This window comes from Psammomys obesus, unplaced genomic scaffold (genome assembly GCF_907164565.1).
Source record: "Psammomys obesus unplaced genomic scaffold, mPsaObe1.curated_primary_1811, whole genome shotgun sequence".
Classification (NCBI taxonomy): domain Eukaryota; kingdom Metazoa; phylum Chordata; class Mammalia; order Rodentia; family Muridae; genus Psammomys; species Psammomys obesus.
The window spans coordinates 28,790-42,796 of record NW_026595992.1 but is presented as its reverse complement, the minus strand read 5'-3'; the positions used below and the strand labels follow the sequence as shown (position 1 = coordinate 42,796).

Below are 14,007 nucleotides of genomic sequence, written 5' to 3'. Positions count from 1 at the left end.
GAGCCTGGAGCTGCGGAGCGCGCGCGCCGCCGCCGCGCACTTCGATGCGGCGCGGGCGGTGGAGGAGCGGCTGAGGAAGTCGTTCCGGGCCCGCTGCGCCCTGGAGGAGACCGTGGCGGAGGGTGAGCGGGGCGGGCGGCCGGCCCGGCGCGGGGGGCGGCCGGCCCGGCGCCGCTCACGCCCGCCTCCCCGGCGCCCGCAGGGCTGAACGTGCCGCGCTCCCGGCGGCTCTACCGCGACCTGGTGAGTCTGCAGGTGCCGGAGGAGCAGGTTCTGAGCGCGGCGCTGCAGGAGAAGCTGGCGATGCTGCCGCCGCAGCCCCGAGCCCCGCCGCCGAAGGTGACGGAAGGGGTGAGGACGTGGGCTTCCCCCCCGCCCCGGGCCCCCCTCCATCGCGAGCGTAACCTCGCCGCGGGCCTCGCCTTCCCACAGGAGGTGCTCACGCCGGGGCCAGATATGACCATGCTGTGCAACCCGGACTCTCTGTGCTACGAATCTCCGCACTTGGCCGTGGACGCGCTGCCCGCGCTGAGGCTTCAAGCGCGGCCCCGCCCTTCAGAAGACACCTTCCTCATGCATCGGATGCTGAGGCGCTGGGAAGCGTAGCCCTCAAAACCACCCGAACTGCTTTTCCCTAAAACTGTTTCCTCACAGAATAAATCTTTTCCCTAAGTTTCCAATTGTTCGTTTGGGAGAGATGATGGGAGTAGACTGCCCCAGGGACCTAACAGTTTAGCTCCTGACTGGAAGCTGCAGGAGGCGGCCCGTGGAAGGTAGTGTCAAAGTTCAGACAGACCTCCCTCTCCACTTAAATCTCGTTTGGTTGTAACTAGAACTTGAGGTTTAGCCTTACTCGGAGGCTCCATGTACTTGGGAGGCTGAGGCACAAGGACCCTGTGTTTGAGGACAGTCCACACTACACACATGATTTTTAATGTGCTTTCAGGCTGCGTAGGGTCAGTAGTTGTATCTGGTTAAAGCATGTACAAAGCCCCCAGTTTTCGAGTGGATACACAGGTGTTTCAGATTCCACTTTAGCTGCATGTGATGAACACTTGTGAGGTGGAGACAGGATCAGGAGTCCAGCCAACCTACTCCAGGAGATACTGCCTCCTGTGTCTCCCTATGGCGCCCTGGTGGTCTTGGAACTCATTATGTAGGCTGTCTGCCTCTGCGTCCCAAGGGCTGGGAGTAAAGGTGTGGGCCATTGCACCTGGCTACTCAAATACTGAACAAAAAAATGTTTATCCAAACGTGGGTTTTAACATTAAATGATTGCTTTAAGGGAGACTTTCCTGGCTTTTTATCTTGTCTAACTGGAGAGTGCTCAGTGTTGCTTCTAGGTTCCACCACGGGCCCTGGCTTGTCGCTACTGACCATCTCTAGTTCCATTTCCCTCCACTGCCAGCCCTCCAAAGTCAACCTTCTGCTTCCAACTCCCCCATACAAGGCAGCTGCCTGGGTCTTCTGGAGAAAGGTGGCGTGCATTACCCCCCGACCCCCATCTTGAGCAGTAAGGGTACTGTGATGGCCAGTTTTAGGTCAACCTTGACACACATTAGCGTCACCAGAGGAAGGAGCCTCAACTTGAGAAAATGCCTCTAAAACCAGGCTGCAGGTAATCCCGTAGGACACTAATTGGTTCATGGCAAGAGAGCCTGGTCTGCTCACTGAAGGTGGGGCCAACCCTGGGTCCTGGGTTCTAAAGCCAAGGAAGCCTCAAGGAGCAACTTAGTAAGCACCCTTCCATGGCTTCCAGGCCCCTACTTGAGCTCCCGTCCTGACTTCCTTTGATGAACTGAGGTGTGGACGTGTTAAGCTGAATAAACCCCTTCCTCACCAAGGTCATGGTGGTTCATAGCAGTAGTAAGGTACTGAGTCTTCCAAAGCACCAACCCCCAGCTCTCTGAGACACTGAATCACAATGCAGCCAGGCCACTGAGGCTGGCTACAATCCTTGAGATTTGCTGGGCTTGGTGGTGCATGCCTTTAATTCCAGCACTCAGGGAGGTGGATTGCTGTGACAAGGCCAGCCTGGTCTACAAAGCCAAGGCTACAGTCTTGAAAAACCAAAACCAACCCCCCTCCCCCCAACTTAGCGATCTGTCTGCCTCTGCTTCCCAAATGCTGGGATGAAAGGCCTGTGTTTCAGGACACCCAGGAAAAGCCACTTGCAAGAGACTCTAGAATGGGCTGAGGGACCACACGCTCCTGCTAGGAGATAACCACCTTGCTACAAAGTGCCAGACACAGGTGCAGGGGCCACTGCCCTAGTTATCAAGTTTATTGTGCTGTTCTCACATCCCACACCCAGCTCCCTCTCCCACCGGGGGACAGCAGAAGGAAGGATTTTCACAGTACCTGTGTGTCTCCTTACCAAAACCCCCTTTAACACCCTCAGTCCATCCATGGTCCACTTAAGTGCTGCTAGGAACAAAGGCCAAGGAGAAGCGGGAATCTCCTTCCGGGGACAGGAGGAAGGGCCTGGAGAACTTGACATCCCCCTTCCCATGCCCTGGGAGGACAGAGTCAGCAAACAGTCCATGCCACCCAGCCCAGCAGGCTGGCAGAAGAAGCTGATGTAATTCCAGCCCAGCTGGGCTTGATCAGGTGCCAGAGGTGTCAGGGAGGAGACGTGGGGAAGCAACGTAGGAAAAGCTCTCTTTACAGGTCCAAGAAAGGAAACTTTTTGGAGTTAGACAGGAAAGACCTTGGGATAATTCCTCTTCTCCCAGGTCCTCAGGAGCAGCAAGGGCAGCCTCTTCACACCTTCCACTCAGAAGGCCACTTAGTGGCTGGGGGACCGAGCCTTGTGGAACAAGTACACAGGACGCTGGAAGCCTGCAGGGAAGAGCACACAGAAGCAGGTGGATGGGACCCTAAGGTTCTCCACAGGGCCTGTACCCTCGAACCAGGGCCAGCTCCTCCCAGCCGACAAAAGCGAGCCCTTCTTACCTCTGGAGGTGCTACTTGGTGTGGCCACGAGCTCATAGCTGGAGAAGCCCACCTCTGGGGATGTCAGGTAGGAACTGAACTGTTCTGGCTTCAGCTGGATTCGAAAGTAGTTCTTATAGATTGTTTCCTGGGGAAAAAGGGGAGGAGTCACTCCTGCTGGCCACCTCGTCCCCTGGCCAATTTTGACATGCTTTTCTCCTTGCTCAGAAAGTCTGAGCTTGGGTATGGTGGACAAGCACCCCAGTACTTAGAAGGCTGAAGCAGGAGAATGAAGACTTTAAGAACACCCTGTACCACACAGCCAGTTCAGGCTAGCAGCTTGGCCAGTCTCGAAACAGAAAATAAGAAAGGGCTGGCCAGGCAGCACATGCCTTTAATACCAGCATTCGGGAGGCAGAGACAGGTGGATCTCCATAGTTGGAGGCCAGCCTGGTCTACAGAGTGAGTCCAGGACAGCCAGGGCTATGCAGAGAGAAACCCTGTCTTGGGAAACCAAACAAAAGGCCCGGGACTGGAGCTCACTGGTAGAACACCTTACCTGCCGTGTGTGAGGTAGGGGATATAAAAAGACGATTCTCTAGCTCCACTGAAGCCCAACTCACCGTGAGAGATTTTCTCCTGCAGTAGGAGGACCACGGCTGGGGCTCCAGGACCAGAATACCCCCCGGGCGCAGGTGCCGGTAGATCCTGCGGAACATTCGCTTCAGCCCCTCGTCACCCCAGTTGAGGTGCACCCACTTGGTGAGGCTGAGGCACAGCACCACATCATACTCAGGTTTCTGGGCATCCACCAGCTCGTCTCGGTCCAGGACATAGTTACCCTGAGGGTCAGAAGAGGGGAGGAGGTCAGAATGGGGGGGGGGGGATGAGAAGCACCACGGGCCCCACAGCTACTTGACAAAGTCCTACACACAACCTCACTCCAGCCCTCGTGGCCGCCTTCCGAGGCTCCTCCGATAGCGCCTTCGTTCAGTCTCCTGTACGCTCTTCTCCCTTTCCTGCCTCTGCTTCCTCCTGGTGCTAAACCAAACAAACTTAAAAGGGAGCCTGGGCAGATAGAAATTGAGCTAATCATCCAGAGGATAACTGGAGAATACTGGAGTGTTCCCAAACCCCGGCTTCTGTTTATTCTTCCTCCCACCCACGGGACCTCACATCCAAAGGCAATGGTTCTGAAGACCCCGACTCTCCATGCATGTTTCAGGTCTATTCTTTCTCCAAAAAAATGAAAAACCTCAGGAAACCTTTTGTTTCTAGAAGGTAAAGTCATCACTACTCCTGGAAAGACAATCTCCAGGCTAAGCCACTGGTGAACAGCCCTCTAACCACTTAGTGGAGGGAGCTAGTGCAGTCATGGACAAATGCTGTCAGGCTGGCACTCTCCCCTCCCTCAGAGTCCTCTCTTCACTCTTCAGTCGGCATGGAAAAGACAAGCCCAGTCTACTGGGTCCCTGACCAGTCCCTTCAGCAGTCTGTACTGTACCTAGGGAAACCAAAGCAGCCGATGCAAACACGTCCCGATCAGAGGCCCCAAGCTGCACATACCGTAGTGCTACACCAGCGCCCTCCCTCAAAGGCCAAGCTCAGGCTCCCTCGGGAGAGCGGAGGCAAGGGTCCACTTGGACTGAGCTGCAGTCCAGTTACCCTCAAGGGAAGGTGGATGGTCTGCATTACAGTGCCAGCTTGCCGGCTGGAGCAGGACAAGCCAGCCCCCACGCTGAGGGCTGAGGTCCTTGTAGCCATGAGAAAGCCTGAAGGGAGAGATCCCACTTTCCAGGTCACAGGGGAGCCAACAGCCAGCAGAGACTCTGCCCAGCCCAGCCTGCTCTCTCCAGATGGTTCTTGTAGGGAGACCAGAGGTGGGGGCACCCCTCTAGGTCACAACCACCCACAACACTGCCCTAGCTACCCTCATCTTCACACTTTGACCCTGTTCCAGGGGCCTTTGGCCTCTTACCGTGACGAAGACCACATTGTTGGGGAAGACAGACGTGTCCGCTCCATCCAAGGGCACTTGGGGTGCAGCGATGGGGCCCCGGCTGGCTGTCAGCGAGGCTGGGAAGCAGCTCCTTTTTCGGACAGTGGTAGGCCCCTCCTCCCCCTCGGGAGTCTGAGCTTGGAGGCGAAGCTCCTCGGACAGGTAGTGCCGGATGTTCTGGCGGGCAGAGTGGATGAGCCGCGGGTCGATGTCCAGCCCCACCATGCGGGCCGGGCCCCACTTGCAGGCGATACTTAGGGTTAGATGGCCAACGTTGCAGCCCAGATCTAGGACGTCCCGGCCCTGAAACCACTCGGGCTTCAACACCCTAAGGCGCACATCCTCGCAGGAAGGATTGCGGTAGCCATAGTACTTGCAGTAATTCCCATACTGGAACTTCTGCTGCTGCTTTTTGAAGGCAGTTGCTGGCGGGTGGTGGGGGCGGCCTCCCCCACTCCCTCTGCCTTTTTCCTTGGAACCCTGGCTTCCACCCCTAGCCCCTGCCTCCGACTTGCTGGAAGTCCTGCGTCGTTTGCGATGCCGGGAGGAGGATGAGGGCGCAGAGGTAACTGAGGGAGCTGGAGGGGCAGAAAGGGAGCCTGAGGAACCCTGCAGGGCGGACGGGAGGGGAGACACAACTTCATCCCTGCAGTTGATGGCTGTGTTGAGTTCATAGGGTTGAGGGGCATCGCGGCTCTGGCCCCTGTGCTGCTGCTGCTGCGCACCCTCCCCGTGGAGCGAGGGGGTGAGGGGGTCTGCGGGCAGCACGGCGTGGCTGTCGTTCCCTCCAGACGCCTGCTGCTGCTGGTGGTGCGCCCCGCGGTGCCTGTGGCGCTTGCGACCTATCTTGAGTGGCGAGGCAAGCACTACGTGGGCCTCATCAGTGCAAGTGTTGAGACTGAGCGGGTCAGTGATATCTTTGGGGATGAGGATCTCCACAGGGTCTCGCCCCTTGGCCGGAAGTGGGGAGGACTTTGGGGTCTCGGCATTGAGCGCACGGCTCACTTCCTCATCCAGGAGGCTATTCAGGTTCAGTGGATCGAATATGTTGCCCCCCAGGAGGAAATTGGAGGGCAACACCGAGTCGCAGTCCGAATTCACCCGCCGGCGCCTCTTGAAGGCCGGATGCTTGAAGCCTCCGCCGCTCCCTCCCCCCACGTTACAGCTATTTCTCCTTTTGCCCCCGCCACCCCCGGGGGGCCGGTGGGGCTGGTAGCCGTTGCGGGGTCGGGGAGCGGCCGGGGGACCCAGGTCCGTCCCGCCCCCTCCCCGTCGCTCCTCCCCCACGTCCGCAGGAGCGGCGGCTCGCCCGTGGGGCTCCCCATGCGCCTGGGGGCCGCCCCCTCCGCCGGCGGCGGCCCCGGCCGAGTGCGCGCGCGGGCCCGGGCCGCGGCCCGTCCCGTCGCGGGGCTCCCCGGAGGCGGCCTCCCGGTGCGCTCGCACCTCGGGGCCGCCCCCTCCACCCGACTCCTCCTTGAGCGGCGGCGGCGGGGCCGGCACCAGAAAGGGCTCCTTCTCCGCCGCCATCTCGATCATCTCCTCTCCCCGGGTAACCCCCCCCTCCCAGGCGGGGGGTGCCGAGGCGAGAGCGCGGGGAGGCCCCCTGCAGCCCGCCCTCCCCTCCCCGGGGCGCGCGCGCAGCTCCGCCGGGCGCCCGGGCGCCTCCGCCTCCCGCCCGCGACACACCAGGCGCGCTCCACTCGCCCGCGAGACCAAAACAAGATGCCCGCGAGACCCGGACGCGCCGAGGGGCCCACTGCGCGTGCGCCGACACCCTCGCCGCCGCCGCCGCTACCACCGCGCCGCGAGCGCGCACCGGGGGCGCGCGGTCCGCCCGCCCGGGGCCCGCGCATGCGCACGCCGCCGCCGCCCGAGCTGCGCGCGCATCGGGAGCGCGGAGCAACCTAACGGCTGCGGGAGTTCAAAGGCGGGCCCCCTCCCGGGGAGCCTCGCCCTCCCCCGGCCCGAGACGCCCACCGCCCCGCGCGGACGCCCCACTTCCCTTCGCGGCCACGTCCGAGCCCCACTGACAGCCTCGGCCTCTGCCGCGCGGGCCCACCCACCGCGGGCGGGAGCGGGAGCGGCTGCGGGGAGGCCTCCTCGACACCCGACCCTCGCTCCTGAGGAATGAGGCTCCGCCGTCTCCGCCCGGCTCCAGGCCCAACAGCCGCCCCGCCCCGCCTCCTTCCTCCCCCATCCCCGCCCCTCCCCGAGAGCGCCTGCGCACGCTCCTCCCGGGCCTGCGCGGGCCGCGGAGCCGCACGTGCTGGCGGCGGGCCCCGCCCCCTCCGCGCGGGGGGCGGGGCCGTGACGTCGCCGCCTCAGGTTGGAGCAACGCGGCGTGCGTTAGCCCGACTCCGGGGGCGTGGCTTCGGGCGAGGGGGCGGGCTCATGAATTATTCATGAGCGCCCTGGCCTCTCCTCCCAGGAGCCCGCGGGGAGGACCAGAGCGGCTGTCCCTAAAAGGGAAGACATCACCTAACGTGCTCTCTGGGCCGAACACAATAAAACAATGAAACACCGAGGCTGTCCCGGTCCCTCTTCCCCCCCTCCGCCACAGCGTGGACATCAGCGCCCAGCTCGAGGGCTGGCGGCGCCGTTAACGCCAGCGCCGGGAGTGTGGGCGGGAACGGGTGCTGGGCCACTCCGGCCGATGGGAGGCACTGACTCGAAGCCCAGTGCCCAGGGTGACGGCTGGCGGAGTTTCCGTGCCCACAGAGAAGAGCACGGGGGAGCCCCAGCCCGGACAGCCTCAAACAAAACATAAGGCTGACGGAGACTTAAAGATACGGGGCATAGCACGAAAGCAGGAAGAACGCGATCTGACGCAATGAAGTGCCTCGGGCGCGTCGGGCCCGTAGTTAAAAACCGGCGACAGCGAGGATTCTGGGACTTGTAGTCTCACCGGGCTTTCGTTTGGAAGATGGCGGGGTACTCCGTTGCGCGTGCGCAGCAGTGGCGCCCAGCCGCGCACGCGCACTCGCACCGTTTCCGAGCGCACGCCGCTGGGGGGCGGGATTCGCCCGTGTCCTCGCGCCTTCTCCTGGTGGCGGGAAAAGTTGGTGGAGGTGGCAGGGATGCGCGGGGTGGCCGCGCCAGCCGGAGCCGCGCCTCGTCGTTAGGCCCGCGTCGCCACGAGCGGTCGCTGGCTCCTGGGCAGCTGCAGAGGCAAGCCGTGGGTGGGGGCCCGGCACCTGCGGGCCGAGGGGAGTTTCTCCGCGCCGCCGCCGTGGCGGGGCGGGCGCCCCTGAGGGGCCGGGAGCGAGCGGCGCCGACGGGGACCTGGCGCCAGGCCGGCACGGTGCGGGAGAGCAACCCCGGCTGAGGAGGAGGAGAGGCGCCGCCGCCGCCGCCGCCGCCACAGCTCCGGCCCGGCCCTCCCCGAGCCCACACCCCCTCGGGGATTTTGTTTGTAAATTGTTGGGCTTAGGTTGGGCGGAGTAGACGGAGTCGACCTTTCTTTCTCACCTTTTTTTGTTAAGCCTTTAAAAGGTTTGCAGAATCCACATGTGTGTTCACAAATCGAACATTGAAAACAACCGCTTAAGTCATGAGAACAGGCAGGGGTTCATAGGCTATTAGTGTCAAAGGCCATCAGTTCCGTAAGAAGAAATGCATTTCATTTATTTTACCATCGTCATCTTGTTTTTCAAGACGGGGGGGGGGGTGTCACTGGGTAGCCCTGGCTATCCTGGAATTTGCTCTGTAGACCAGGCTGACCTGAGCTGCCTCTGCCTCCCAAGTGCTGGGATTAAAGGCGCGTGGCACCCCCGAAAGGCCCCACGAAAGGACATTTTTAATGATTTATTTATTTAAAAAAGGGATTTATTTATTTAATGCATATGAGTGCTTTCTCTGGATGTACACCGCAGGCCAGAAGAGGGCACCAGATCTCATCTTAGATGGTTGCTGGGAGTTGAGCTCAGGACCTCTGGCTGTGCTCTTAACCTCTGAGCCATTTCTTCATCCAGAAATCTTAAAATGAATTTTCTTTTTAAAAGTCTTATTACCCGTATTTATTTATTGTGTGTTGAGTGTGTGTTGATACACATGCCGTAGAGTTTGTGGAGGCCAGAGGACAGCCTGTCCAGGTCGTATCACCCCATCCGTCCAGTTTATCACCCCTATAAAACCGAACAACGAAAAACATGTGGGATCTGAGATTAAGCTCAGGTCGTTGGACTAAGTGACAATCACCTACCCACTGCGCCATTTGTCAGCATATATTTGCTTGTTTGCTCGCTCGCTTTTTTGTTTATTTTCCGAGACAGGGGCTTGTCTGATCCCTGGCTGTTCTCAGAGTCACTTGTCGCCTTGACTGGACTCAAAGTTGCAGCAATAGACTTCCTTTAGTCTCTTAAGTGCTGGGATTATAGCCATGAGCCACTGACACTCTTAAATGAGATTTTTAAATATAGGAGGGTGTGTGTGTGTGTGTGTGTGTTTGGGGGTGGGGTGGGCAGGATCTTTTTTTAGGTCTCAATATAGAACTCACCCTTCTGCCTCAACATCCGTAGGACTGAAATTCAGACATGGCTCACAATCTTAGCTTAAAGCAGATTTAAAAGTCTGGGTTTTGTTGTTGTTATTGTTTTTTTGTAAAGCTGAGCTGGGCAGTGGTGGGACATGTCTTTAATCCCAGCACATGGCAGGCAGAGGCAGGTGGATCTCTGAGTTCAAGGTCAGCCTGTTCTACATAGTGAGTCCAGAGTAGCTAGGACTACACAGAGAAACCCTGTGTCAAAAACCAAGAAACCCCCCCTTTTTTAAATGGCAGGGTCTTGCTATGTAGCCCTCAAATTTGAACTAGAAATGCTGCCTTAACCTCCTGAATACTGATATTGAATATAGTCTTTATGATTGTTAGAAACTCTTGGAATCTATGGTAATAAATAGGATTGAGGGTTTACTTTTCAAGAGGGAATAATTGCCTAGTCAGGAAGGGAAGTCATAAGGTGGATAATTAATGCTTTTTGGTAAATATTGGCAGCACTGAATAAAATTCCATCAGGCCTATTCAAAACTTTTATTAGTGAACATATTTTTAACTTTATGAGTATATGTTATATGTATAATAATGGTTTCATGATGACAGATTTGTACATGAATATAGTGTTTCAATCCTCTCTACCCCAGCCACCCTCTCATTTCCATCTTAGCAGTGAAGAGCAGCAAGCACTTGCCCTCCTCCTCAGAGCCATCTTTCCAGCTGGGACCATCTATCTTTTTTTTCTCTTTCCCTTCATGTCTACTTTTCTTCTGAGAGAACAGAGAAATAGGCCCTCAGTGAAGACTAGGGAGATAACAAGCAAGCCTGCTGCACAAAGTAGAGGAACCCCGCACCCAGGTTTGTGGTGTGGTCTGTGACCTCAGCACTGGGCTTGGAGACAGTTGGATCCTGGGGGCTTGTTGAGCAGTCAGTCTGTCTGAAATGGTTCCAGGTTCACTGAGAGACCCTGCCTCAAAAAAAAAAAAAAAAAGAAAAGAAAAAAAGTGGAAAACGATGAAGGCTTCCTACCATCAGCATCCACCTTTGTACACTAACATACAAATGGAAGCAAGCTGGCATTTTTCATATTTATCAACTAATTTTTTCCCTCTGAGTCAGATTGTTAATGTTTGTTATGGTAGAAGAAGCAAATTCATCTCAAATGGAGCAGCAGCTTAATTTATCAGACAGTAACCGCCTGGCTTTCTCTTCTGTTGACTGGGTTACAACTTTTGAAAGTACTGTTGATCACATACCATCTTTAGATTAAGGGTGCTATTGATTACGCTTCTCTCCTTATAGATTTGCTGCGTCCTATTCATGCGGCAGTGCAGTGACGCTCCATAACATTTCCTTTTCTCTATTTTAAACCACAGACACCGTTAGGCTTATTCACGTTAGTTGGGAGTATTTTATCTGAAAGTTATGCATGTGGACCTTTTGTGTATTTGGTACCTGCCAAGGTCAGGAAAGGGAATCTGATCTCCTGAACTGGAGTTACAGATGGTTGTGAACCACCATGTGAGTGCTGGGAATTGAACCCCAGTTCTCGGCAAGAACAACAAATGCTCTTAACTGCTGAAATCTCTCTTTTCCTTCTTTTCTTCGTGTGTGTATGTGTTTGGGAGACAGGGAGAGGGAAATAGAGAAGAAGGAGGGGGAGAAGACAGAGACATAAAGAGAGAGAGAGACAGAGACAGAGTGTTGTACTCTTGCAGCCCAGGTTGGCTCGGAACTCATACCACACTATTCTGGAACTCACAGAGCTCTGCCCACCTCTGCCTTCCAAGTGCTGGGATTGTCATTTACTGCCATACCTGGCTCATCAGGAATTTTTTTGTTTTGTTTTGGTTTTGAGACAGGATTTTTCTGTGTAGCCCTGCTGTCCTGGAGCTTGCTCTGTAGACCAGGCTGGCCTCGAACTCAGGCTCACTCTAATGCCTGCCTCTGCCCCCCAAGTGTTGGAATTAAAGGTGTGAGCCACCATGCCCTGCGGGAATTTTTCCTTTTCTTTTCTGGTTGTTGTTGTTGTTCTTCTTCTTCCTTCTTCCTTCCTCTTTCCTCCTTCTTCCTTCTTTCTTCTTCTATGTATAGTGTTCTGTCTATATGTATGCCTGCATGCCAGAAGAGGGCACCAGATGTTACTATAGATCTGTGAGCTACCATGTGGTTTCTGGGAATTTAACTCAGGACTTATGCGCTCTTAACCTCTGAGCTCTCTCTCTGCCCCCACCCCTCGTTTTTCTTGACAGGGTTTGTCTGTCTTGTACTCGCTTTGTAGATCTGTCTGGCGTCAAACTCACAGAGATCCGCCTGCCTCTGCCTCTGTGCTGGGATCACAGGGGAGCCCCACCGTACTTGCCTGTAATTCTTTATTTGTGTGTGTCTGTGCATGTGTCTCTGCGTGTTACGTGCTTCTGAGTGCAGTGACTGCAGAGGGTAGAAGAGGGGCCGCTCTTCAGGAGCTGGAGTAACAGGGAGCTGTGAGCTGCCTGGTGCGGGTGCTAGGGATTGAACTTGTGTTCTGTGGAAGAGGCACCAGCACTCTTAACGACTGAGCCATCTCTCCAACACCGTGATCTAGAATTCTCCCTAGTTAGTTGAAGCTCCAGAAACATGTTAGTCTGGGGGATCTGTATAGGTTTAAATACATTTTTAAGCTAAGTATTCTAAAGTTTGCAGTTTGTGGAGAGTAGTCTTTTTTTTTTTTTGAGACAAGGTCTCATTATGTAGCCATAGCTAGCCTGGGACACCCTACATAGTAGCCCAGGATGGCCCCAAATTCCCGCGTGCCGTGCCGTGCTCACGAGGCCGGAGGCACAACCTGTGGGAGTTGGTCCTTTTCCACTATGTGGGTCCCTAGCACTGAACTCAAGTCCTCGGGCCTGGCAGCGGGCGCCTTTATCAGCCAAGCCATCGCGTGGACCAGGCTGGCCTCGAACTTACAGAGATCCGCCTGCCTCTGCTTCCAAGCGCCAGGACTAAACGCATGTGCCACCTACGCCCAGCAGAGAGTAGTCTTTTATGTATCTAAGCAATTCAGTTTTTGAATTTGTGTGTCTGTGTGTGTGTGCAGATAAATCAGAGTACAGTGGCAAGCTTCATACACACCCCCTGCAGCTACCTAGATCAGCTTCTCAGAGACATTTTGATCAGTTCTTTGTATTTTCTGGAGCTAGTTTATGAGTTTTTAACCTGTTACATAAGTATGCATTTAAAATAGCAAACAGCACACCAGAGCCACACATTTTCACCTCTTCCTCTTTTCTTTTCACAGGGACTTCTTATATGTGTTTTGGAGTCTTGGAGTTGGGAGGAGAAATGCTTGTGGCCAAATTAATACTCATTTTTCAGCTTTTATTCAATTTTTAGCTTCTACTCAAGACTATATTTAAGAAAAAAGAACAAGTTATTTTAATGTTTTCTCTCCCAATTTCCACTTGCCTTTTTTTATGGAGCAAATATATATGGGGACTAGCAATGATGAATTAAGATGGAAACTGAGAATATGTTCCCCACTATAGAAGACCAGTAATTGCTTCAGAACAGCATGCCCAAATTACTCATATATATGTGTGTGCATACACATACGTGAAAAGGAGTGGGAAAACACCAAAACATAGTTTAAAAGTACTCTGCATTTAGCTTACTGTGGCCAGTCCATTTTGAACACATCTTGCGATCTAGTGGACTCATTCTCCTAGCTTCACTGTGAGAACTCAGTGCGTACGTAAGGTAAAGAAGAGTAGAGTCTGTGCTCAATATGTGTTAGCTGTTACTAGTCACAAGGAAGAAAAAAACACTGGCTTAGTGTAGACCAGCTGAGAGCACCTCCCTAAGGAGAGCTGTGATCAGCAGAGGTGTTCTCATGACGGGGTGTCAAAGAGTCAGAGCGAAGGTGCTAAGTTCAGGGGGAGCCTTTCTGGTTACCACATATTTCTGAGCTACAATTGGTAGAATCTGGGATTGGGATTGTTTTTTTGGCTTGAACATTCAAATAATGGGAAAAATAACATCCCTGTGCATAGGAACCTCTGAATTATTTTGGGAGAATTGCCAAATGACTTGTTTCCTAAGTATTTGGGGAACTTTGTGAAATGAGGAGGTCCCTCTTTAACTCCCAGCACTAACCATGCCCTACTACCACGGTTCCAATACTTTCTGTGCTTCCGTCACTGCTGCTTCTGTGTCCATCTAATCCGTCACTGCTAGCCTGTCTCATGTCAAGCATAAGTCTAGGTATTCAAAATACTGAGGTCTATGTGTCAGACCTGTAATCCCAGTTAATTTGGTGACAGAAGCTAGGAGGATTACAAGTTCAAAGCTTGTCCTGGGTTACAGAGTGAGTTCAACTACTATAAAAGAAATTATAAAAGTTGCCAGCTCTGGCAACTTACAGAGACCCTGTCTTACATGAAAAAGGGCTGGGGATGTAGCTCAGCGGTAAAATGTTTGCCTGGCTAGCATGTACAGAGGCCCAAGTTAGAGCCTCAGTGCCACACAAACAAAAATAAAGATTGTTGCTTATTTTTAAGCAACAGTTGCCTGTCTGCCCAGGCCTGTAGTCAGACCTGATGCATGGTAG

At 54.8% G+C, this 14,007-nt stretch overlaps 3 protein-coding genes across 3 annotated transcripts in view; 2 read left to right on the top strand and 1 right to left on the bottom strand.

The window, feature by feature from the left end:
• Ppp1r35 (protein phosphatase 1 regulatory subunit 35) overlaps positions 1 to 680 on the top strand; it is a 1,438-nt gene extending 758 nt beyond the window's left edge. The window contains exons 2-4 of the mRNA XM_055620654.1: positions 4 to 122; positions 203 to 339; positions 433 to 680. Of these exons, the coding sequence (XP_055476629.1) occupies positions 4 to 122; positions 203 to 339; positions 433 to 606 (430 nt within the window). The 3' untranslated portion in view covers positions 607 to 680. The remainder of the gene's footprint in view (positions 1 to 3; positions 123 to 202; positions 340 to 432) is intronic.
• Positions 681 to 2,254: 1,574 nt separating this feature from the next.
• Positions 2,255 to 7,105, bottom strand: Mepce (methylphosphate capping enzyme). The gene is made up of 4 exons (XM_055620648.1): positions 4,913 to 7,105; positions 3,558 to 3,776; positions 2,956 to 3,082; positions 2,255 to 2,841 (listed from the first exon to the last, which is right to left on the bottom strand). The coding sequence occupies exons 1-4, from the start codon at positions 6,467 to 6,469 to the stop codon at positions 2,789 to 2,791; spliced, it is 1,956 nt and encodes a 651-aa protein (XP_055476623.1). The 5' UTR covers positions 6,470 to 7,105; the 3' UTR covers positions 2,255 to 2,788.
• An 847-nt stretch (positions 7,106 to 7,952) lies between these two features.
• Positions 7,953 to 14,007, top strand: part of Zcwpw1 (zinc finger CW-type and PWWP domain containing 1) — a 29,197-nt gene continuing 23,142 nt past the window's right edge. The window contains exon 1 of the mRNA XM_055620653.1: positions 7,953 to 8,101. The gene's annotated coding sequence lies outside the window, so the exon portion shown is untranslated. The remainder of the gene's footprint in view (positions 8,102 to 14,007) is intronic.

Bases quoted from the DNA above. Each gene is read 5' to 3' on its own strand.
- Mepce (XM_055620648.1), bottom strand. From the start codon at position 6,469: ATGATCGAGATGGCGGCGGAGAAGGAGCCCTTTCTGGTGCCGGCCCCG. The intron at 3,777-4,912 runs GTAAGAGGCCAA...TCTGACCCTCAG, and splicing joins ACAATGTGGTCTTCGTCACG to GGTAACTATGTCCTGGACCG. The intron at 2,842-2,955 runs GTAAGAAGGGCT...TCTTCCCTGCAG, and splicing joins ACCAAGTAGCACCTCCAGAG to GCTTCCAGCGTCCTGTGTAC.